The 25,138-nt window shown below is 47.1% G+C and overlaps 1 protein-coding gene across 2 annotated transcripts; it reads left to right on the forward strand.

The window, feature by feature from the left end:
- PNOC (prepronociceptin) lies at window positions 1-25,138 on the forward strand. Of its 2 annotated transcripts, XM_027087908.1 has the most exons (4): window positions 1-189; window positions 10,317-10,466; window positions 20,902-21,353; window positions 24,697-25,138. In XM_027087908.1, the coding sequence occupies exons 2-3, from the start codon at window positions 10,341-10,343 to the stop codon at window positions 21,304-21,306; spliced, it is 531 nt and encodes a 176-aa protein (XP_026943709.1). In that variant the 5' UTR covers window positions 1-189; window positions 10,317-10,340; the 3' UTR covers window positions 21,307-21,353; window positions 24,697-25,138. The 2 variants fall into 2 exon arrangements, with proteins under 2 accessions (XP_026943709.1, XP_026943711.1); XM_027087910.1 differs by lacking the exon at window positions 24,697-25,138 and having other exon boundaries at window positions 154-189; window positions 20,902-21,431.

The raw sequence follows: 25,138 nt of genomic DNA on the forward strand, positions 1-25,138 counted from the left end.
GCCAGGAAGGATGGTAGGTTCTGCTGCTCGCTTGATGAAGGGGGTCAGCGTGTGTCTGTGTCATCGAGGTGGGCAGGGAAGGGGAGGGCTGTGTGGGGCGCGGTGGGGGGCGGGGAGCGTATATATGCTGGTGTGGCTGAAACCGAGGAGACTCACATCCGAAGGAGCCTGGCTACTGACAGCTCCCAGGTAGGCGACTGCAAGCAAGCCCCAGCCCCAAGACACGCTGCTGAGAGCCTGGGGAAGTAGCCGGGCGGCAGGGCTTTCCCCCCAGCCCCTCTCCTTTGTCCAGTGTGGATGCTGCTGGCCTCCTGTGAGATTATCCCTTCGTTCGTCTTCTTTTCTGGGCTCGGATGGGGGAGTGGAGGGGAGGGCTGAGGCTTTTATCCTGAAGAGAGATGCCGAAGAAGAGCTGAACTTGGAGATGAGGAAAAGTTTTGATTCCCCAGCTGTGGCCCCTACTTTGTCACTGCTGTCTGTGGCGAAAAGGTGGTTATAGGTGTGAGGTTAGGGGAGCGGCAGGCACTTGGGGGTGGGAGTGAGGGCTTGCATTTCAAGGCAACCCTCCAGAAGCCCCCAGCCCTCCAAGCACCCTTGTGAGTGATTTCTCTCTGCGCCTGACTTCTTTTCATAGGGCGTGCAGGCTGTTTTCAGCATGTCACTCAACTTGATTCAGATTTGGGTTTTTAATCCTGAGGGAACCCTGCTCCCCTAGGCACCGAATACAAATCGCTAGTAATGATGCGGGCGAAATCAGACCCTGTCTTGTGCTCCGCCAGTTAAGTGGCTGACCGCGGTCGCTGTGTGTGAATTCCGCGTAGATTTCTGCAAGGTTGACCTTGGTCTCCAGACGCCGAATCCTTTGGAGGTCTCTTCTCTTTCTTTGCATCTTTCTTCCTCCTGCCCGTCTCTCCCACCTAAAGGTCTCTGCCGGGGTCCTGTGGAATACGATGTTCAGAAGTCATCCAAACTCTCTCCGGCTCAGCCTTTTTCCTCCTTCTCTCTTTGTGCGGCTCTCCCTTTGCGTCTGCCTTCCCCTCCCACCGCTACCCATCCCATCCTCCCCCATCTCATTCCGAACATGGGCAAGTTCTGGGGGAATTTCAAGTAAGGCAGGATGATTCGGGAAATGGACTATTTAAAGCAAGCAGCTTTGGACTTGAATACCCCGATCCTGGGTTTCAACATCTGTGTTTCGTTTCCTTGAGCAGCCCATAATTGTCCCAATTATAACCAATAACATTGGTTGGCAGACTAACAAAAGATGAGCTTTTCATGGCATTCACCAGCAAGCCTAAACCGGAGTTTTCAACATAGAGCGGGGGAAAGTAAGTGCTTGGCTTCTTATCAAAACCTCCCAGGGAAACTGCTGCTCTCTCGCTTCCTGGGGGTAGCTACTGCAGACACACTCCTCTTTCTCATTTATAAAGTGTGGCAGGGAAAAAGTCTGCACGCTTCCACCGCTGCCGTGATACCGTTCACAAAAAGCATTCGTGTTCCTTTGGCCTTGCTGAGTCTTCTGCAGGGGAGGGTCCCTGGAAAGACTGCCCCCAACCACCATCTTGGTAAAAGGAGCAGCTTCCACCGTTCCCTGTGCTGCCCATCGAGGGCGCTGTGGTGCAGCCTGGGGTCATTCAGGGGGTGCAGTTTTGTTCTCCCAGGGGCGGCAGCCCTGACTTTATCAGCTGAAGGCTGAGGGTACTGGGGGATTTAGAGGATGCCGATTTTGCATTGTCAACGAAGGGAATAATTGCAGGATTAGGCGCAAACGGGTGCTCTCTGGAGCCCAAGACAGGAGCTGTCACAAAGCTATTCTGTATTCAATCAGGTATTTATCATCTACACTCCACCAGGCAGGGTGGATCCAACAGAGGTGATAATAACAGCCCTTTACACTCATACAACGATTTACATCTTAGCGCTTTCACACCCACTAGCCCTGGCAACAGCCGTGAGAGATGGTATCATTATCTCCATGTTGCAGTTGAAGAAACTGAAGCTGAGAGGTTAAATAATTTGTTGAGGACGTGGCAGAGAGGGGACTGAGTCCAGCCTTGCTGGCTCCTTTGCTTCCCCCTCTTCGGGCCAGGGGTGCTTACAAACTAATGGGGTGGGCGCGGGGCAACACACACAGTGAAACAACTCGCGGATGACGCGAGGCTGGGTGTAATTACGTCCTGAATTGCGTGGTCCAGACAGCAAGTGCTGGAGGAATTTGGGGGAAGAAGTCCTTGCTCAGAGATTCCAGGGATTCGAACCGGGCAGGGAAGGAGGCAGAATCTGGAAGAGCCAAGGGCTTTGGAGAGGGAGGTGGCAGCCGGGACAAGGGCACAAAAGGAGGTCAAAGAAATGAACCTTTATTGGAACCTACTATGTGCCAGGTAGCGAGCTAAACTTGTCTACATGACTATTTCATGCTAACACACACACGCACAGTAGGGATGGGAGGTTTGGGGTGAGTGTTCTATGCTTTTATCCCCACGGTTCAGTTAGCCTCATGCCCCCCAGCCCCAGAGCTCCCATGAAGGAAATCTACCTGATGTGAATCTGGGTGGAACTACTCATCAGATATCCTAGGGAGGGGATGGGCCCCTCCCGGAGAACAGGAGTCACAGTGATGACAGCCTGCGGTGGCTCGAATGGCTGGGAGTTCATTAGGCAAACTGGATGTTCTAAACACTTCTATGTAAGTACCTATAGGTCCTCCACCTGCTGCTTTCCCTCTCACCACACACTGGCTGTGAGATTTAGGGCACACCAGTTTGGGGGGCAAGCCGATTTTCAGGGCATCTCCCTAGGATAGCCGGTGATCACGTTCGGTCTTGATTTTCCGCGATCCTGTGATTGTTCAAATACTGGCTGCTGCCTCCGTGTTGCAGAAACACAGCATCGCCAGCTCTGAAGGGCCTGGCTCGGCATGTGACTTGTGGAACTGGCCCCCGAGGAGTCCTGGGTCTCAGTGAAAATGTCAGCGGATCACCAGCACACGCCCAGGGCTCTGCCTTGCAACCAGGGCTCAGAGCCAACCTCCCCTCAGCTCACACTTGTCCTGTGCTCCTCCCCCACCGAGTCCCCATTCATCCTTTCATTCATTCAGCCGAGAAACGTGCTTGGCTTACTGATAGGAGCCCGCAGTACCGAGCGCCAGGAAAACAGACCTGGCAGCCTGTCCTCAGAGCTGTGGCCAATGTCACTAGATGTTAACGGAGTCTAGGCCAAGGGGTCTCCAAAAGGGGCGTGGGTGCCCGACAGACCACTGGGCTTTGGGAAACTGAGGCTTAATTTTCTATGTGGTTATCTTTCTGAATTTGCACTTTAGTGGGTTTTATATTGTATGTAACTTTTCTAAGTAAATTGGGAAGGTGAGCTCAAGACGGTCTGATTGCTAGGAGTATAAAGTTAAAGAAGTTTGAAGATTATTGATCTAGATCCATTGCTATTTTGCTTATCTGTATTTTCTAATCTTTTTGAAAGGAACCTTAAGAGGCTTTACTGTAAAAGTAAATAAAAGCTTTGAAAAATCCATTTAAGTTATTTTGACAGTATATGTGGAACCGTGGGCCAGAATCAGGAAGATCCAAGTTAAGAGCGATGACACCTTTCCACTTTTGTGGCAGCCCTGATAGAAAATGTGTCCCTTGGGACTTCTCTGGCAGTCCAGTGGTTAGGACTCCGCGACGGGGCCCCGGTTCAATCCCCAGCAGGGGGCGGGGGGAGGAGAGTGGGAGCAAAAATTAAAAAACATAAAATTTTTAAATAAAATAAAAACAAAGACTTAAAAAAAAAAAGAAAGAAAATGTGGCCCTCTCCTGAGCCCCAGCTGGGCTACTGTAACAAATATCTGGCCACTTATAATATCAAAAATATTGACCATCTAATCTATTGTAACTGCCTCTTTTTGGAGAAGGGGAAACTGAGCCCCAGAGAAAGAAAGGGCCTTGTTCAAGATCCCACAGGTGAGGGCAGAGCCAGGCCTCTGGCTTCCAAGCAGAGGGCTTTTGTTCATTCATTGCTCACCAGCTCCAGGCACACCCGGTCTGTGCAGGGCGGGGGCGTGCTTTGCCCTTCACCTCCTCTGCGCCCAACGTCTCCTTCCAGGTGGAAATTTAGATCAGAAGGGGGACCTTTTTGGATGTAAGTGTATTCGTCAAAGGAGGAAAAGAAATAAAGGGGCCTCAGTCATAGCTGGTGAACAAGCAAAAGCTCAGTGTAGGAGTCACGTCTGCATTAAAGAAATGGGGCGTGTGGAAGACAAACCCCGGTACTGGTGGGCAACGAAACACTCCTCCAGGAACTGGGGAGAGGCAACAATAAAGAGGGTGTCATCAGAGAGGGGGAGCCCAGAGTTCAGGACAAAAGGAGCTCCTTACAATGAATTCATGTACACGAACACAGAAAACTGCCTAAATCTTTTTTTTTTTTTTTTTTTTTTTGGCCGCGGCATGTGGGATCTTCATTCCCTGTCCAGGGATCGAAGAGTCCTAACCACTGGACCACCAGGGGATTCCCCTGCCGAGATCACTGAGCGGTCTGGTGAGAGCGTGAGCTTGCAAACCAGACGGGTTGGGTTCTCAGCTCTGCCACTTCAAGTTATTTCTCCTCTTCAAGCCTCAATATCTTAACTGTAAAATGGGGACAACAGCATTTACCCCATAGGGTGGATGCTTATAAAGCAATCAGCACAGTGCCTGGCACAGAAGATGCTAAATATAGTAATAATGTGATGACTATTAAATGCAAACAGAGACCATCCCAACGAGATTCCACCAGAATTTGCCAACCTTTCCAAAGCAGGACTAGTGTGTGGAACTTATGGTTTCCCAGAACACGTTTGAGAGTCAAAACACCTGAGTTTCTCTGGCTCTTGTATAAACTGGATGATCTTAGGCAAGTTGCTTAACCTCTATGAACCTATGTTCATCTCAAAAGGGGCGATAATATTAATCCCAGGTTATAGGATTGTATAAGAATATAAAACTCTTTTGTAACCTACAAGAACAATATTTATATATGTGGTTGATGAGAAGGATGGGAACAGATATACCTCTAGCAGAAAGGCATATCTGTCATCTTCTCTTCTCCACTAGAAGCACTAAAATTACAGGCTTTCTCATAGGTCATAAGACAAAACTCAATTAACTTTTAGCTTTGGCTAAATCTTCATATGTACTCCTCCAAACAGATAAGCAACTAATGACATTGCCCTTGGAAGCAAGATTACAAGCAAATAGATTAAGCGAAACACTGGTATTTTATCTTCATAAAGAGTGAGGCACGATTAATTTATGAGGTGTTATTACTGAAATAAAATGTAATTTAACATTTCTTTACTCAATACAAGATGTCCAGACCCGTAGCATCCCCACATAGAAGGGTTAGCTGAGTTTGGTTCACTAAGTGAATACAAGCCATGTAAAATTCAAACACACTTAGGGTAGTTTTATTTACTGATGGTCTCTAGTGTACAATTTTGAACAACAATAACAACAACAACTATTGTTACCCCCATTTTGCAGGTGAGAAGACTGAGGCCCTCAGAGGTGAAACAACTCACCCAAAGTCACACAAAGTGCAAAGATCAAACATAACTCGGGAATTAACTAATCACTCACCTTCATTTTACTTCACATTAACTGATACACAGGGCAACAAAGCACACAGATGTTGTCAAGTCTTCTCAAAAATGAAAAACTTCTATTGAGTTTTCAAGAAAGTTTAGTCTTAACCTAGAACACAATTGTTCGAGGGTTGTGAGGAGTACCAAAAAGGACAAAGCGTTGTCCCCCTCATAAGGATTATTACATATATTTTGAGCCTTTATTTATATTCATCTCATTTAAGTATCAGAAACCATCTTTGAGTTGGACTGTGTGGTGATTCCCATTTTAAGGATTCTTTGAATTGCAGAGGAGAATGAATAACGTTGAGTAATGACTGGTTTTTAATTACTAGGTGGAGTCACTAGTTAAAAGCGAGGGGTAGAAATCTCTGTCTTCCGGCTTCTTTTACAGGCTAAATGCCTACTGAAATTCATCAATCTTTCTGTTTCAGTGTGACTGGAACATTGTTATGAAAAAGAAATAAAAACTTTAGCCTTCAGCATCAACTACTCTTTAAACTCATGCTAATTCATAAACAAGGACAATAACCAGCCATGCCTCCCCAGCACTCAATTGCTTCCAAGTGTTTTTCATTAAATCTAAGTGAGAACACTTCCCACGATGCAATTTTAAGGGAATATTATTAATCACATGCCTTGATTAGCCTTGGGGAATGGAATAAGCAAATTGGCTGAATAAAAATGACTTTCTTCTTTCTGAAAAAAATACAACTTTAAATTTTAAAATTTTAAATAAATAGAAGTGCGGGGTAGGACGTGGAGGGGTAGGGAGGTCAGAGATGGGAAGAGAGGTAAGTGTACCATGGACCAGCAAGGAGGGCCAGGCGAATGCCAAGTAGATTTGATAAGGTTTTCCAAGTGCCAGACCAACAAAGGCCCACATTTTACATGCAGGAAACGTATCAAACGGAACACATGCTCAATGTCCCAGGAGTTCATCTTCTTTCCTCAACTCATCCTAAAAACCCATTTACCCAGAATTTGAGATAACAGGAGCAGTCAATCCATCAAACATTTCCTGAATGTGCAAGTTGCCACGGTTAATGAAGTTCATGAAAAACCTCAGCAGGAGAGCACTTCATTAACATCTGCCACAACTTATCAGCTCAGCCCGTGCAAACATGTGTTGCAATTTTGTATTAGGAAGCAAACAGTCCCTTTTCTCCCCGCCTTTCCGTCTTCTGTGAAGTACAGACACTGCCATCATGTGGCCATAGAGAGCATAGCATGCTGGACAAATCCTACAAAACCGTCTCCCGCCTAGAATGAAATTGAGTAGAACAAGAAACGTAAAGGCAATCACAAATTAAACAAAAGATCTAGCCAAGCGGTCCTCAGTTTAAGACCTTTGCTTATATGGTGGCTGTCTGGAACTCAAGATACGTGTTCTCTTCAAAAGAGCCTGTAAGTGGTGATGAGTTTCCCTGGGTTGCCTACCAACACGTTGTACCAGTGCAAACTTAGCACGTAGCTAACCATTCCAACCATGCCTCCCGGCCACTGGCAACAAGTCTTCTTCCAGAACGGGCATGGGGTTCCAGTTTAGGATGGCATCTTGCCTTGATCTGGAGCAAAACTCATTCCCACCCCCCCCGCCGCCAAGCTGAACAGTTAGCTACTGGACCCTTTGTCAGTGACACAGGTCCTGAAGTGGCTCCTGTGCCATGAGCATCCCGGGCCCCCGGGGGGCCGGTGCTCCCAGACACTCCCCAGTTCTCCATTTGTGAAGGAGAAGGGAGAGGGCTCCTGAGATACTCCACTGTCACTTATCAAACTTTCTTGAGCACCTCATAAGTGCCTGGCCCTGTGCTGGGTGCTGGAAATTCAGAGAACCATAGAACAGAGATCTCTGCCCTTCAGGAACTCACAGCCAGTGGGAGACATAGACACACAAGTCCAAGCTTACCACGTAGAGTGCTAAGGGCCGCGCGAAAGACAATGATAGGATCACAGAGTGAAGGCTATGTCCTAGGCTCTTTCTCTGACAAGCTTTTACGTTGTACTTGTTCTGTGCCAGGTGCTATTTTAACTGCTGAAAAACATCAACCCATTAATCGTCCAATAAGACAGGTACTACTATCACCCCAGTTTTACAGATAAGAACCTGAGAGGGTGACTTGCAGACGTGGGATCTGAACCCACGTCTTTAGCGATCAGCAGATGAGAAACCGTGAATCCCAACAACCCCGTCTCGGAGGTCTGTTGTGCCTATTTGACAGGCCCCTGGGCCTCGCTTGCTTCCCTGTGTGATGTACTGCTTTGCGAAGCCACAGGAGCAGAGGAGACTCATCTAACCCAGACCAGGGCTTGGAGAGGGCTTCCCAGAGGGGATACTTCCTGAGGTGTGTATGAAGTATGTGCTGGAGGCGGGTATTCTGAGCAGAAAACACAGCAAGGGCCAAAGCGCCGTAGGCGTTAAGGACCCGCTAGAGCTGGGAATTATGCGTGATTCACTAGGAATGGAGGAGATTCAAGGGTGAGTGACAGGAGCTGAAGCCAGAGAGCTGGGCAGGAGCAGTGCTGACTCCCACTGGGGGTTACAGAATTATTTTAAGCATGAGTAACATCATCACATCTAGAGATGGCTTGGTCGGGGAGGTGGATCATTAGGCAGACTAATTAGAGGGCGAGATCACAGTAACCAAGGCAATAGATCTCAGCTAAGGCACTAGCCCTGGGGGTATAGGAGGAAAATGCATTTGAGATATATTCATCTGAATAGATGTTCAAGTTCCTTGTTCATTAACCCCAGACATCCCAATCTGTAGGGTAAAGGTCAGACCCCTTAGGATGGCCAACATGACCCTGTTTCATCTAGAGGGACGGAGCCCCTTTCCCTCTTAGCAAGTGCTTCCCTTAGGGAGGGGGCCCCAGTGCAGCCGCCTGCTCACCACCCTCCCCAGGCTGTGATCCTGATTCCAACATGCCTTTGAAAAGTTGGAGTCACTAGTTAAAAGCAAGGTAGTTCTGTGTCTCTTCTCTGTCCTTTTGGCAGACTCTTCCTCATTATTCAAAAGCCATCTCAAATGTCACCTCATTGACTTAACAAACATTGATTGAGCATCTTTCATTCGACATCCTCTTGGTACGAAATGCTTGGATAATGCCCAAGAAGAGCTGGGGTGGTCTCTCAACATGGCCACTGGCATGTTGGGGTACCTCCTTCTCCAATTAACTTGCTCCATTTCACATGCATCTTCTACCATTGCTTCTCAAACTTTAGCATGTGTATGAATCCCCTGAGAATCTTACTAAAAAGATCCAGATTCAGTGGTGTTGGGGTAGGGCCTGAAATACTGCATTTCTTACAAGATCCCAGGGGATGCTGCTAATCTGCAGACTGCGTTTGAATAGCAAGGCTTTTACGTTTTCTCAGTACAGTTTGATGAAAAAGCAATAAAGGCAATGCTTTTTGTTTTCCTTTGCTCAACTCTTATTAAGGTAAAATTTACGTACAGTGAAATGCACAGAATATAAATGTACAAGTCAGTGGGTTTTTGGCAGACGTATACACCCCTGTGACCTACACCTTAATCAAGAACATTCACATTTCCAGAAAGTTCCCTTGTTCCTCTTTCCATTTAATCCTCCAAATAAAGATGGTTCTACAGGGACCCAAAGCGATGGAGTCCAAGAAAATAGCTTTCTGATTCGGGAGACTCGATCACAGGAAAAATTTAAAGGGAAACAGGAAGAACTGTACATCTTTGAGACAATCCTACATAAAGAATATAAACAACTGATCTAACTAATAACCATTAGAGCTATTACCTTAGAATAGTCCCTTTGTTCATTTTTTTAAAGATTTTTTTTGATGTGGACCATTTTTAAAGTCTTTATTGAAATTGTTACAATATTGCTTCTGTTTTATGTTTTGGTTTTTTGGCTGTGAGGTATGGGGGATCTTAACTCCCCGACCAGGGATCAAACCCACATCCCCTGCATTGGAAGGCAAAGTCTTAACCACTGAACCACCAGGGAAGTCCCTCTTTGTTCATTTTTCAATAGATAACTCCAAAGCCTGGTTCTGCAAAGCCTCGTCCTGTGCTTTGCAGGGATTAGCAAGGTGAACATATTAGCTCTGTGCTCAGGAAGCTGGCTCACGTCTAGCAGGGGAAACAGACAAGGAACCTAGCAGAACCATCCTGGAAGAGTGAATTCTGGGCCTCGGGGCATTCCTGGCAGAGGCAGGGGAGTCTGGGGAGGATCGGTCACACATAAATCTATTTTACACATCTCACTCATCACCGCACTTTGCAAAACGTCCCTTATGGGTCTAATCTTTGCAATAGCCCTGGGACAAGGTGGGTACCACTATTCCCCTTTTAGAGTTATGAAAACTGAGGCTGGGAGAGGTTGTCTTCAGGCCACACACTGGTAAGTTGCAAAGTGAGGCCTTTAGCTCCCTGGAAGGGTTCGTGCATGTGGAGGTCAGCTGAGTGGCAGGAATCGCAGGGGTGCTCCCCCCAGGAGCCCAGACACCAGCCCTGCATGAACATTATGCCTGGCAGACAGGCCTGGGCCACCTGTGCTCTCAACAGTCCACTCCCTCCTGGGAGGTGGAATCTCAGGCCCGGCTGCACTGTCCCCCCCAGAAGAGTGTCTTTCCCGCATCCCCTATGTGAGGGTCTCCAGCCCCTACTGGCCCCCACAGAAGGGCTGTGCTAATTGCCACCCGCCCTCACTTGTGTTTTAGCATCCTGCTTCCAGCTCCTGCACCATGAAAATCCTGTTTTGTGACCTCCTGCTTCTCAGCCTCTTCTCCAGCGTGTCCAGCAGCTGTCAGAAGGACTGTATGGCCTGCAGAGAGAAGCTCCGCCCCGCTCTTAACAGCTTCGACCTTGAGGTAGGTCCAGGAGCAGGCCTGTCTTCCCCTCCCTCCCCCCAAGGTCACGTGACTCTCCTAGTGTCAGACGGTCTGTAGGAAACAGATGTGGACTTGAGCATCTTCTGAAAGCAAACCCTGTCATCTTTCCACTTTACCACGTTCATATAAAGACCCACCCATGCTGCCATTTTGTTCCCATCATTAAAATAATGCATACTGGGCTTCCCTGGTGGCGCAGTGGTTGAGAGTCCGCCTGCCGATGCAGGGGACGCGGGTTCATGCCCCGGTCCCAGAGGATCCCACATGCCGCGGAGCAGCTGGGCCCGTGAGCCACGGCCGCTGAGCCTGCGCGTCCGGAGCCTGTGCTCCGCAACAGGAGAGGCCACAACAGTGAGAGACCCGCGTACCGCAAAAAAATTAAAAAATAATGCATACTCATTCTAGAGAATTTGAAAAATTCCAAAAACTATAAAAAAAAAAATTTAAATCACCTTTAATCCCACCAGAGAAAGAATCCTAGTTTTTTCACTTGCTATGTTACACAAGGATAATTTTCCCGTTATTAACATTATTTGAAGTTACTTCTTCCCATGAATACAGCATACTTTGCTTAACCAATCCCCTCCTGTTGAACATGTATGTTGCCCTTCAGTTTTGATATTATAGACAGTTCTACGATGAACACCTAAATGCTCTCTCGTATTTTAAATTTTGATTTGAGCACTAAATTTCTTTTTACTAAGTAAGCTGCTTTGTCAACTGCTTTCATTATAGTTTAGTTATTCCTCTCCTATTAAATCCAATATAACTCAATTACTTTTTCTTTGTAGTCAAGTAAACTCTTTTCAAAAGATGCCATGTTTGAAACTCCTCAACCTTTAAGAACAAACTTTCGCCTACTGTTCCTTAAGGCAAGCGTACAGATAAAGGAATCAAGTACTCACGCTGGGATAACACCCTAACGTGAGCAGACACGGCCCCCGACGCACCCAAACACCAAGCTCCTCCTATGCCAGCTCAGTGGTTTCCAAGTCTGTTTTCTGAACAGTAATAACCACCGAATCATGAAGCGCATCCCCAGAGAACCCATTCAAAGTTCATCCATCCTCCTCATTCAGCCATCATGGGTTTCCTGAGCACCTACTATGTGCTGAGCACTGAACTAGGCCAAGGGCCCTGAGGTGAGCGGATGGATGGCTTTTGCAACTGGTGGGAGAGAAGAACCCCCAATCCCTCCATGAGCGTAATTACTGAGCCCCGGGGAAGCAAGAACAGGGGACCCCAACCTAGTCTAGAGGGGCAGAGGGGGCTTTTGGAGGAACTAAGTCTTTAAGGAAACCGAAAGAAGATCTGGAGTGAAGAGGCAGGGAGGAAGAGCCCCAGGTGCCCAGGTAATGGAGGGAGGCGTGGGGGAGGGGAGGGGGCACAGGTGCAAATGCCTTTCAGGGGACTGGAGCGGCAATTAAGGAACTGAGAAAAGCTGAATTTGGCTAGAACACAGGAGGCCCACCTGCCTTTTCTGTGCAGCCCAGAGAGGCTTAACATTTCACCCAAAACAAAACCTTTCCCTTGGTCTTAGTAAACAGAGCAGACAACTAGTTTACACGTAAACCAGTGAAGGAGTTGATTAAGCAATAATCTCATAATCGCCACACTTTTAAGGCTCTGAGTTTGCAGCCTAGACAAGACTGAAAGTTGTGAACAATTCCTGAATCACGAGTTTTAACTGCAACCCTTTATCTCCCACTCAAAAAAGCATTAGCACTCGAACAGATATTTGTACACTCATGTTCATAACAGCATTACTCACAAGAGTCGAAAGGTAGAAATGACTCAACCGACCATCGAGAGATGAATGGATAAAGAAAAGATGGTCTATGCATACAGTTGAATATTATCCAGCTTTAAAAAGGAAGGGAATTGTGACACATGTTACGGCATGGATGAGCCCTGAAGATGTATGCTAAGTGAAATAAGCCAATCACAGAAGGACAAATGCTATATGATTCCACTTACCTTAGGTTCCTAGAGTAGTCTGATTCGCAGAAACAGAAAGTAGAATGGGGATTGCCAAGGGCTGGGGAAAGAGGAAAGGGGAGTTAGTGTTTAACCGGTACAAAGTTTCAGTTTGGGGAAAGGAAAAAGTTCTAGAGGTGGTTGGGGGAGGTGATGGTAGGACAACAATGTGAATATATCAATACTTAATACCACTGAGCTGTACACTTAAAAAGGGTTCAAACGCTAAATTTGATGATATGTGTATTTCACAATAGAAAAAAAAAAGTGTTAGGACCTCAACTGTAAGGATAACCCGAAGTCTGCTCTAATTTATTTTTTACAAAGTAAAGCATTCATGGATTTAGGTGATTTGCTTGTAATAAACATCGCACCTGACTGGGAAGCACTATGATTCTCCCACTCCCGGGACACCTTGACCTTGGGAGCCCTGTTCTGAGACAACAGAGGCCACCAGGGACAGATTCTCTCCAGCCTCTTTATTGCCATCTCAGGATCTGTCCTCCTGCCCTTCCTTCCTTCTTCCTTTGTACCACTGATTTTCCTGCTGGGAATTTCTCCTTTTTCCCCTCTCCCACTTGCTCTTTCCTTCCCTCCGTTGTCATGTTTTTGAAAGAGTATCTACACTTGTGACTTCGAGCCCCTTGCCTCTGCCTCACTCCTTAGCTGCTCTCGGAGGTCACCAGCAGCTCCTAACCACAGAACCCCCAGCAGATGTGCAGGCTTCCTCTCCTCGTCCCCTCTGGGTGAACCCGGCTCTCTTCCCCACCGTGACTCTTCCTTTTCTGCCTCCTGTTGCGGTCCTGTTCCTTTTCCTGCCCCATGAACATAATCGCCAAGATTCCCTGCTTCTTACCTCCTTCTGAGATGCCGCATCCACTTTCCAGGCCGTCCGCTCTCCCCAGACAGCAGGTAACGCCCAAAGGTACACCTCTCACCTCCTCTCTGCTGGGCTTCCATCACTTTCCGTAGTTTCTGGGAAATCCAGGCTTCCCTTCCCTTTCCACGGCTCCACAAACCTGACCTGCTATCTTGCTCATGGCTCTTCCTCCTCCCCCAGCCAATAAATCCTACTCATTCTTCAAAACCCTGATTAGGTTTCACCTCGTAGGAGAATCTTTGCTGATTCTCCACCTGGCCCCAATTGAGCCAGCCCCTAGCTCCTTTGCTCTCTGATGATTACTTGCATCCGCTGGTCTCTCACCACCAGGTATGAGCTTTCTTTGCTGATTATTCTGGGTATCCCCAGCATGTTGCAGTGTGTGGCACAGAGCAGTACTCAGTTAAGAGGTCCCACGGAAATTGTAAAATTGCAAGACCTTTAGTGTCCTAATAGGTGCAGGCACTGCACAGTTTTTACACTGGTGTCTTTCCAAGCCAGTAAAGAAATTGGAGCCTGTTTCCATTTCTTCATAGCATCTTCAATCTCTGGGGTCCAGACAACACTGTTAGAAAATGGCCAGTTCTAGCCTCACAGTGAGGGATAATCCCTACCAATGCCTGCTGACCCCCAGAGGACCTGGCTGCCTGACTGTTTGGTTTCTAGCTTGCATTCACTTTTAACCTATTTTTTTTTTAAGTTTTATGAGATGCCTAGAATTGAGGCAACCACATCTCATTTCCAAATCTTTCAGCCCTTGAGTATGTCCACTCTGTGAATGATGGGGGACTCAGACATTTAGGCAAGGGTCAGCTCCCCAATCCCTCCACAAAATGGTATAATCCTGAGCTATTCCCAGGACCCTCTGGACCCTTGGCTTCATCAAAAATTTCTTTATTTCTCATTCCAGGGCAATGGTCCACGTATGGTTGTCTTTTTGGTAGACTATCATTTTGGTCAGTAAAGATTTCACACACCCCCAAACCACTGCAATATCCTGGGCTTTCAGCTAAACTGTGAATGGTACTAACCCCATCGGCTTAAGAAGAAAAAAACTAGATTCACTGAGTTGTTTCAGAGACAAAGAAGAAGGTGACTCCCAAGAAAGGTCTGGGGAAATTTATTTAAATTCCCTAAAACTCTATTAAAAGCAGAAGAAACTACCTTCCGCTAGTAGTTTGTCTTCATTACATGAAAATTCTTAATCGTTGACTTGCAGTCGGAGTTCCTAATACGTTTTTCTTTTGTACTATTCCTCTGCTGGCCTGCTTGCATTGGCCCTCAAATATTCTGGCAGACCTCCTAAAGCAAATAGATCTCAAATGTCTCTCTGTCAGAAGTGGTTGGATTCCTTAGTGGCAGAAACGTGACAAACTCAATGAGCTGCTTCTTTTCCTTCCAATGGGCTCGTGGGCCTGTTTCCCTCATCTTCGATCCCAGACATCCAAACGGCCTTTTGCTCAGTTTCCTCCCAAGCCCAGCTTTACAGATCATTTTGGCATCAGTCTGGGACTTTCCAGATGCTCCTCGGCACTGTGGCTTAATATAGCCATGTCATCAGTGTGGGCTGTGAAAATGTGTCCAGCTCACTTAACGGGCCATTAACCCATCTCTGGAAAGAAGCTGGTGGGTCTCTCAGACCAGAGAGTTTAGGCATTAAGCTCCTATGCCCATCTGGTGCTACAAATGCTGTCGCGAATTTGGATTCCTCATTTCTGCCCAAATCCTTCTCCTAAATGAAGAATTGAGACGAGATTGTTAGTACCTAATTCATCTAATAGTAAGTTGAGCCTCGGTGTGGGCTCTGCATGTGGTCTGATGGTAGAATTTCATTTTCTCTGATTGACACACAACCTAATTACCATCTGGGCTTAGAAACTCAGGGGCTCACAGGAGATCTGATAGCCTCTGGGCTTAACGGCTTCCACCTGTTTCTGTAAATGGATGGAGCAGAACAATACAGCCAGCACTTTGAGGCTCCTATTCTGTGAGGATCCCACCGAGTGTGCTCCAAAGGTCCGTTTCACCTCTACGCTTCTGAAACCGCACAACTCAGATTGGGACTTGAAACACTAGCGCTGGGACTGGAACCCACGGTCTTTTAATGGAGATCACACACCTGGTCTCAGGACTTAATGAAACTCACATTCTTTATGTCTCATCACAGAAAGAATTCAGTAAAAGACAAAGTGAAAGGTAGGAAGTGGATTTATTTAGAGAGATACACATTCCATAGACAGAATGCCGTCCATCTCAAAAGGTGAGAACGGCCCTGGGAGAAACACACTCCACAGAGTGTGGCCCATCTCAGAAGGAGAGAGGCCCCGAAATATGGGGTGGTTAGTTTTTATGGGCTGGGTAATTTCACAGGCTCATGAACGGGAGGATTATTCCAACTATTTTGCAGAGGGGGAGGAGATGTCCAGGAGTTGGACCACCGCCCACTTTTTGACCTTTTACGGTCAGCCCTGGAACTGTCATGGCACCTGTAGGTGTGTCATTTAGATATTAATGTATTACAGTGAGTGTGTAATGAGGCTCAACGTTCCACTGGAAGTCGAATCTTCCACCGTCTTGGACCTCGTTGGTTCTAACCTGTTTATGTCATATCTTCTAGGGATATGTCATTCTTTGAGAGGTTATGCCCTGCTCCCTTCCCTCCTGTTTCACTTCTACTGGCTTTCCCAGTGCTACCCATGCTTTCCTGTTATCTCCTTGACTCTGTAATATACGGTTTCTCAGACTCATCACTGTAGATATATTAGGCTGGATAATTACTTGTTGGGGAGGAGGGGGTTGTCCTATGTATTGTAGGATGTTTGCTAGTGTCCCTGTGAAACAGAGCAGGACTCTGTGGGACCCTCCTGGGTACAAATCCTTTCTGTGTCCCCCATTTCTTTTTTTGTAGGAAATAGGCTTCCTCCAGCCTCCAGAACTTTCCCTGAGTTCCAAAGGGTAGGTTCAAACAGTTGTTAATCAGGGGCAAGGGAGGAGCAATCAAACAATAGTGCAGCCCTGGGGCAGGGTTCCTCCTCAAGGGATACATATAACAATACCTTTGTGTTCTTCTGTGGGAACTAAGGCCCTCCTCCTTAGGAGGATGGTGACTCCAGGCTGAGCACAAGATTCCTGGAGCACCTGTTACCTCACCACCAACACATCAGAACAAAGTCACACACCCTGCAGCCTTCACCCCCAATTTTGCCTATTAAAAACTTCTCCCCCGAAACCATCAGGGGGGTTGGGATTTTTGAACAGAGCCACCTGTTCTCCTTGCTTGGCCCTGCAATAAACCTTTCTCTGTTCCAGACTCCAGTGTTTCGGTTCGTCTGGCATCACTGTGCGTCGGGCACACAACCTTGTGTTCAGTAACAGCTGGCCTCTGCTCACTGGATAGCAGTAGCCTCCCTGCTCCCACCCACTGTGTGACAACCAAATGTGTCTCCAGACATTGCCAAATGTCCCCTGGGGGGCAAAACTGCTCCCGATTGAGACCCACTGCTGTAGAGCAATAACCCGATAGGATGATGATCTAAAAGAACAAACTACAAATTGGTTCTACCCAGTTTTCTTCAAAGTGTTTCAGGAGCAGGTGTAGTACAGACCCAAGTGACTCTCTGAAGGAGTCCCCAACCACCATGTTCCCTGATGGTTTCTTCCTCCTCAGAGCCAGTTCCAAAGCAGGGTTTCTCAAAGTGTAATCCAGCCTCAGAATCGCCTGGGATGCTTGAAGATGCAAATTCCTGGAGCCCACCCTCAGTTTACTGCATCAGAATCTCCAGGGGTATAGATTAAGAATTTGCATTCTAACAAACCCCGGTAGGGGTTCATAAAGACCACTCAAGTCTGCAGCTCCATTGTTCTAGAGTCCACCCTCCCCATCTATGGAATTTGCCCATCGTTCTTTCTTACCCAGTGAGTCTGTGGGTGTGAAAAACTGGTTTCTCTATGTATCTCACTGAGTTGTCAGCATCTCTGAGGAAACTCTAAATGGAAAAGACATACTCGAAAAAATCTTGTGTATCAGTGGGGGCCAATCTCACCACCTCTGGCCAGCAGGTGGTCTGGGCAAAGGTGTTCCTTGGAAACCTTACCAGTGAAGGAGAGTGAGAGTGAGAGTAACACTCCTACTGGATACCACCTCTTTCTTCTCTCTGGTCCAGCAGAAAATAAGCAATTTCCCCATCAGAACCTTACTTTTTGGTCTCATAGAATCCTTATTTTCCCATTAGTTTCCACCAATTCATATTGCAAGCACAGAGAAGTTGCTGACTAGGAGGTGTCCTGGGTTGGGACTTGAAACATTGGAGTTCTGTTCAGGTTATACTGTTATTTCACCATGTAGTTTTGGACCCATTACTGAACCTCATTATAACATGCGAACACGGACCACACTGGTCATTTCCAAACCTGGGCAAATCTCACAGTTACCTGAGCTTTGTAAAAATAAGCTTTAAACCCTGGTTCTATTCCTCAGAGATTTAACTGGGTTATGAAATTCTGTGTTTTAAAAAGTTCTGCAGATGATTCAGATTCACACCCAGGTGTAGGACCCATTGGACCAGGTGTCGCCCAAGGAGTCTATGCAATGCCTTGATGAGTTGTTGTGCATCTTGTGCCTTGATGTGCATCTTGTGCCTTGATGCACAAGAAGAGTTGAGGCATCTCCCAGTGTGACCACTGGGCGACCTCCGCTGCAGAACCCCTCTTCCTCCTCTTGTTTCTCTTCATTTCACATCCTCACTATGGACTCCACTTTGTACTCCAGATATGAGATGCCTGGAGTGCATACACGTTCTCCCTACAGCACAGCTAACAGCCAAGTGAAGAGGTCCTAAGCCTGGAGTCCACGGATGCCTGTCCATGGCTAGGCTTTAGAAGATGTAATGAACCCCCTAAAATTATACGCAAATGTGACACAAATGTGCAGTTATACAGTGAAAGGGAGGGAATCCCTTATGGAGAATAATTAGATTCTCAAAAGAGCCCATGACCCCAAAAAAGGTGAAAAACCCTGGTCTAATGGGACAGACAAGACAAAGAGCTGCAACAGGGTGACAAGCACTACATCAGAAGCGTGTGCTAAATGCCAGAGGAGTTCGAGTCTGGTTGCAACTAGCTACAACTCCTGTTCTTCCAGTGACTCCCTTTCTCATCTTTTTTCTTTTCTTTTTTTTTTTTTTTTTAAAGTTTTCCCTTTGTCACGCTTAGCTAAATATAAAGTGAATTCTTTATTAATACAGCTCAGGGTAACAAACCTCTACTTGAAACCCTCCTATTTACTGGATGGAGAAGACTCCTCCATGAGTAAGATGTGGTCCCTAACTTGTCATATTCTGTCTTGTAAGGTGTTACAATTACACTAAGCATTCAAATTTCCACAAGTGGAAAACAAAGTTCTGTGGGAGCACAGAAGCAGGAGAGAGCGATTCCAGCTGGGGAGCCAGAAGCAGGTGTCATTGAGGAGTAGCTCTGGAGCCTGGCTGGCCCCGAAGGATAGATGGAAGGAGGTTATTCCATCAGAAGGAACAGAGTGAGAAAAGACATGTGGGGAAGGCGAGGGAGCTCGCTGTGTTTGAGGCACTAAGAGCAACCTCATATGCCTGAAGCAATGAGGGGTGTTGAGAGGAAGATTCAGAAATAAGACTGAGGGACTTCCCTGGTGGTCCAGTGGTTAGCACTCTGCGGCTACAAAGGAGGTTGGGAAACATATATGTGGCCTTCAGGAAGAAAACAAGTGTTCTCTCTCTTTTTTTAAAAAAAATATTTATTTATTTATTTGGTTGCACCTGGTCTTAGTTGCAGCAGGCAGGCTCCTTAGTTGTGGCAGGCAAACTCTTAGTTGCGGCATGCGAACTCTTAGTTGCGGCATGCATGTGGGATCTTAGTTCCCCGACCAGGGATCGAACTCATGCCCCCTGTATTGGGAGAGCAGAGTCTTAACCTCTGCGCCACCAGGGAAGTCCCAGAAGTGCTCTCTTAGTAAGGAAGAGGGGAGATGGGTACAGAATGGGCAGGTGGTAGCTTCTGCCCCAGAAGAGAAGGTGGGCTTTATTCTTAACAAATTGTACTTAATGTGTTGGTCAGACATTTTGATGGAGATAGAAGACACGGCAGGCAGACTCTCAACCACTGCGCCACCAGGGAAGCCCTGGGTGGATGTTTTTGCTCCCCAGGTAGGGCCGATGAGGCACACACACATCTTCTCATGTCCCACACCTGCCCAGGCAGAGCAGTAACTCTTGATGCCCTGGAAGCCAAGCAAAGACTCCGAGGTCTGACGAAGGGCTCTGCCGCTTCCTGCTGACCATGATGTCAAGGTCAGGTTGAAAGGCGGTTTCCATCTGGCTAAGGCCAGAAACACAGAGAGGAGCATTCAGGGTGAAGTCAAAACAGCAAATAGGAAAAAAAAAAAGTTGGAGGCAGAGGCTTCCAGGAGACCTAATCGGAGACCGGAACGTGGGAGGAAAGGGCCAAGGCCAGGACCAGTCAGGAGGGTGGGAGATATCATGGTCAGGTTGGTAGTCTAGATGAGAAATGGAGATGCCTGGAAAGACAGAGAAGCAGCAGGAGTTCCTCGGGGGCTGGCGGGTCTACTGGATTGTGTCCGATGTTCCCCGAATGCCCAACCTGCCTACATCCCAAGGTCTTGGCCCCCATTTTCTTTTTTTTTAAATTTTTTTATTGAAGTATAGTTGCTTTACAATGTTGTGTTAATTTCTGCTGTACAGCAAAGTGACTCCATTATACACATATATACATTCTTTTTCATATTCTTTTCCATTATGGTTTATCCCAGGACATTGAATACAGTTCCCTGTGCTATGCAGTAGGACCTTGTTATCCATCCATTCTATACGTAACAGTTCGCATCTACTAACCTCGAACTCCCAATCCATCCCTCCCCCACTCTCCCTCCCCCTTGGCAACCACAAGTCTGTTTGACCCCCATTTTCTGTAACTGATGCACAGATAGCGATGACCAGTGTGTGTGAGGTGAAAAATGAATCACACCAAGGTTGATCTTTACCTGGTGACCTTAAAATAACCATGCAGATTTAACTACGTGACTACATACTACACACTACATACTACATACTTAAGAAATCCCCAGTTTCTTAAACCGATCTGACCTCTCCTAAGCTTGATAAGAGAACAAAATAAAATTCTTCTTTATGGGTGACCTGATGAGCTGTGTTTGGCTCCAAAAACCCGACGAAGGCTATAACGCGGTGCAGGTTTGGTGCATTCATTCTGTTAACTTGCTGTGTCACCTGTGGTGAGTTAACCTCACCTCCCTGAGCCCCAGTTTTCTTTGTGAAATGACAGAGCTGGGCTAGTTTTCTGCTTCTTTCCAATTCTGAAATTCTACGCACTTAAATAACTGCATGCAAAACTGCTGCACGGTACTTGATAAATAGGTGCTTCAGGAGCACGTGCGTTGGCACCAAAGTAGACGACAGAAGGACTGGATCTCCTCGTGGGCTTGATCTCCTCATTGCCTTGGACCAATAGCTGTCCCTCGTCTCTCTCCCTCCTCCACCTCCATCTTTGCAGGTGTGCATCCTCGAGTGTGAAGGGAAGGTTTTCTCCGGCCCTCTCTGGACTCCGTGCACCAAGGTCATGGCGAGGGGCTCCTGGCAGCTCAGCCCTGCTGACCCAGACCACGTGGTAGCTGCTCTTGACCAGCCAAGAGTCTCTGAGATGCAGCATCTGAAGAGAATGCCCCGTGTCAGGAGCCTCTTCCAAGCTCAGAAAGGGACAGAGCCCGGCATGGAGGAGGTGGGGGGCATGGAGCAGAGGCAGCTGCAGAAGAGGTTCGGGGGTTTCACCGGAGCCCGGAAGTCGGCCCGGAAGTTGGCCAACCAGAAGCGGTTCAGTGAGTTTATGAGGCAGTACCTGGTCCTGAGCATGCAGTCCAGCCAGCGCCGGCGCACCCTGAACCAGCATGGTAATGCGTAGCCGGAAGGGGAGCCCCTCCCAGCTGTACCGTCCACTTCAACCCATGAGTGAGTGGGGCCCGAATGAGCTGGGGGCGAAACGAAAACTCTTCCACCCCTGCCTTAGCCATCCTCCCTGGCCTGGGGAAGCACGCTGGCCCCCAAACACATACGCACACCCTACACCACCTCCAGGGGTTCAGCTCCTGGGAGGCCTGGGAGGTAAACCCACCTGCCTACCTCCTGCCCACCTTCTCTCTGGGAGCAAAGATTTTCCTGGGAGTGTTCTCGACACTGACCACTGCCATTAAGAGACTGGTTACCATGGGGATAATAGTAGTGTATTGAGATAACTAATTCCTCTATAGCTCTCCAGGAGCTTAGTTTCTATGGGGACAGTTAAGTGGACCAATCCTCCTATCTGGTTGCCATAGAAACCATTCACTCACCTTTCCTCCGAGACTAAGAACGGAGAACTGGACCTACGCTTAGCCATTCGCAGAGAGTCTGATTTCTGTGGCTGTGATGTTGCTATTTCACCTTCAAAGATGGCTTAGCTGTCCCTTCCCTTACCCCCCTGTATCTCAAGGTGACTGGCTTCCATGGAAACCATTAAACTTTCCCAATCTCCCCCAGTCAAGGAGTTCTGGTTAGGACCAGTTCTTGTCAGGACACTTTTCTGCCTTTCTTTCTTCCACACATCACTCGTCCATCTGACCACTTGGCCAGAGACGGGCTGATTCTTTGCAGCCAATGGAACCTGAGCAAGGCTTTGAGAATCTGGCCCAAGTGACCTGAGTCGCTTTTGGAAGAGGGACTCAGGGATCATCATCTCTCCTCAGTTTTTGCCTCTTTCCAGGTGCCATTTTTGTTTTGTGTTTGTTTGTTCGCCCTTTTCCTCTCTCCCTTCTGGTATGTTCTTACCCCCATAGACACATTTATACATGTACCTATAATGCAGACCAGATGATAAACATCAGAGATGCTAATTTATTGCCCAGGCATTACAAACTCAGCTTTCCTCAGCCCATCAACTTATACGTAACTTTGAGTGGCACAGGGAACCAGCACAGTGGAATTGTCTGAAAATCTAAGAAAATCCCAACCGTCAAGCATATATGCCTGAATTCATGTGTGGGAATATGATTTACCTGCAGGATCTCATATCTTTCCTTAAACAGTCTAGAGACTTCCCCTAACAGAAAGAACTAATCAGTTGGTCAAAAACTTTCCCCAGACATTGTTACCCAGGCGGGGGCTTTTCCCTGACTCGGAGGCATAAGAGGAAAAAATCTGCATGTGCTGTGTTATTTTGCTTCCCGTACGTCAAAGGTAGCCAGATGGTTAAAAATCTTCCTTCAAAGTATATGAATACACGTGTGAATCTTTGGCATCCACGCTTTAGCAGGGAGGCAGCCCACGTAGTGCTTTGCAGGTAGGCTGGCTTGTTTGCAAAACATCCATGGCCAAATACGGGTATGTGTATTAAGTTGTGAGCCGAAGGCCGCCACGTTTATTTTAGCAGAATGACTAATCTCCGAAGGCCCTGAATTAACCTGCACTGTTTCTGAAGTCATATTCTTGGATCTGTTACAAGCATTCTATTTTTCCTAAGCCGTTCCTGCACAGGACCTAACGGTAAATCTTTCAGAGCTAGCATGGATTGAATTCTTTCAAATCTTAAAGATAGTCTCCTTTAAAGGGACCCTCAAGGAACACTGAAGACATGTCGAACTCTGAACTGCAACCGTTTTCTTTACCTAAAGACAGTTCAGAATCAGTCACACTAGCAAGAATCAATTTATTTAAAAAAACAAAACAAAAACTATTTGAGCCCCTCTTCAGGTAATTGGTTTTTCTAGTTATCTATTAAGCTTCCAACTGAGTGGCACTGAAACATAACCGGTAACCAGCTTCTGTCTGTGGCTTTGCTCAAGATGTAAAGTTCTTGATGGAAACACTGCAGATATTAACCAGCTCATTTGGGTGTTATTGATTGCTCTCCTCCTGTGACCATCTCACTCATTCTTTTTTCCACACATTCATGGTTGCTGAGTTCCAGTGCAAATGTGTATTTAGGAGTCCCTTAAGCCTGTCTTTCTTCGCCTATACATACTCCAACCAGCCCCACACATGCTTGAGATTTCTCCACGGCTGGGGGACTCCTGTTGCCAGGCTGTTCTGGACCCCTGAGACATCCGACACCAACCTAGATTTAGAAGGCTGGAGGAAATGGCGTCACCTAACACACGGGATAAAGAGCCCTTATTCAGGGACTTCTCTGGCTGTTCAGTGGTTAAGACTCTGCGCTTCCAACGCAGGGGGTTGTGAGTTCAATCCCTGGCCGGGGAACTGAGATTCCCACATGCCACATGGTGCGGCCAAAAAATTTAAAAAAAAACAACACCAAAACCTTATTCAGAAAGTATAATTGTTACTGGGTCTAAGCTCGGCCACACGACAGGCCAATAGCTGAGAGATGAGTTGTTGGGACAAAGCATAATGACTTTATTCACGCAGCCAGCAGACCGAGAAAACGGTGAGACAAACCATCTTGCCTGAGTTAGAATTCAGGCTCCTTTTATACTAAAAGGGGAGGGCGTAAGGTCCAACATTTCCTGGTTCCCATCAGCCTCCAGTGGGGATGTGTTCATTTCTTCCTCCCTGCAGTCATTCACAGGTGGGCCTGGTCAGGATGTTTCCTGTGAGCTAAACAAAGGTATTTTAGCTTAATGCTCATTACCTGGGAAGCAGGATTCCCAGAGATGGGCCTTTATGTATAACTTAAGCTTATAGGCAACATCCCTTTAGTGATTAACATGTGATAGGATACAAAAGTTCTTCCCTATTACATAATGATGTCCTAGAAAGGAAGGACACTGGGGTGCAGGACCAGTTCTAGACAGACCTGTGAAAAGTGCACAACTGGTCGTGGTATATACCGTCCCTTTCCCTGGCCCTATACTTCCCTCCTCTCTTCTGCTGTCCCTGGCCTTGAACTTCTAGACAGTGGAAAGTAAGCAGACTCACTCCTGGTGAGAAATTGGTGAAGTTAGCACTTGTATTATAAAAGAGAGCCATAAATGAGGACTCTCTTTAGCCTGAAGAAATGAATTACCACACACAGATTCCAAACTCCAGGGATGAGAGAACTGCTTCTGGGCAGTTCTCCCCTTCTGACTTTCAAGCCCTAGCCCACAGACCTCCCTTCATTCTGTTGGTCCTTCCACTAGACCAGGGGGACAGGAAAGCAGGTATGTAGAGGGAGACAGGAAACCCTTCTTGTTGCTTTTGGGGCTAATTATGTGAATGATAGCTTTTCTTTGCCTCCTGTCTATTGCTTAGGGAAAACAGAACTGAAGGGTCAGAAAAACTGCCAGATTTGCCACTGTAATCATTTCTTTCTCCCCAGGTGTCCGGGTGATCCACAAATCAGCATGTCTCCAGCCCCAGACCTGCCGGCTGGGAATCAGGATTCCTTCCTCCCCAAGGCCCTGAGGCAGGCCTTGTCTCCAGGCCTCCACCCACAGGGCCCAGCCCCATCTGGTTGTCTTTCCCTTCCCCCCTCCTTCCTGCCCCTCCCCCCATGGCATGTTTCATGACAACCCTGTTACTACATCAGAGTGTATTTTTGTAATTCTTCCAGCTAACATTTAAACAGCCCCATCTTTCCTTCTCACCCACCTCTTCCCTCTTCTAGGGGTGGGTTCAAGGAACAGGAAATCAAGAGTGGGGTTTTGACTCGTCACTGCCATAACTTGTTTGTAAAAGAGCTGTTCTTTTTGACCTATTGTTTTAAACAGATATTTCTCCATTAAACTTATACTGAGCAAATGGTTAGCAAATTGGTTGGC

Source organism: Aethalodelphis obliquidens, unplaced genomic scaffold (assembly GCF_003676395.1).
Source record: "Aethalodelphis obliquidens isolate GAN/ISIS:26980383/991018 unplaced genomic scaffold, ASM367639v1 scaffold61, whole genome shotgun sequence".
In the NCBI taxonomy this organism is placed as follows: domain Eukaryota; kingdom Metazoa; phylum Chordata; class Mammalia; order Artiodactyla; family Delphinidae; genus Aethalodelphis; species Aethalodelphis obliquidens.

Bases quoted from the DNA above. Each gene is read 5' to 3' on its own strand.
- PNOC (XM_027087908.1), top strand. From the start codon at position 10,341: ATGAAAATCCTGTTTTGTGACCTCCTGCTTCTCAGCCTCTTCTCCAGC. The intron at 10,467-20,901 runs GTAGGTCCAGGA...CCATCTTTGCAG, and splicing joins TTAACAGCTTCGACCTTGAG to GTGTGCATCCTCGAGTGTGA.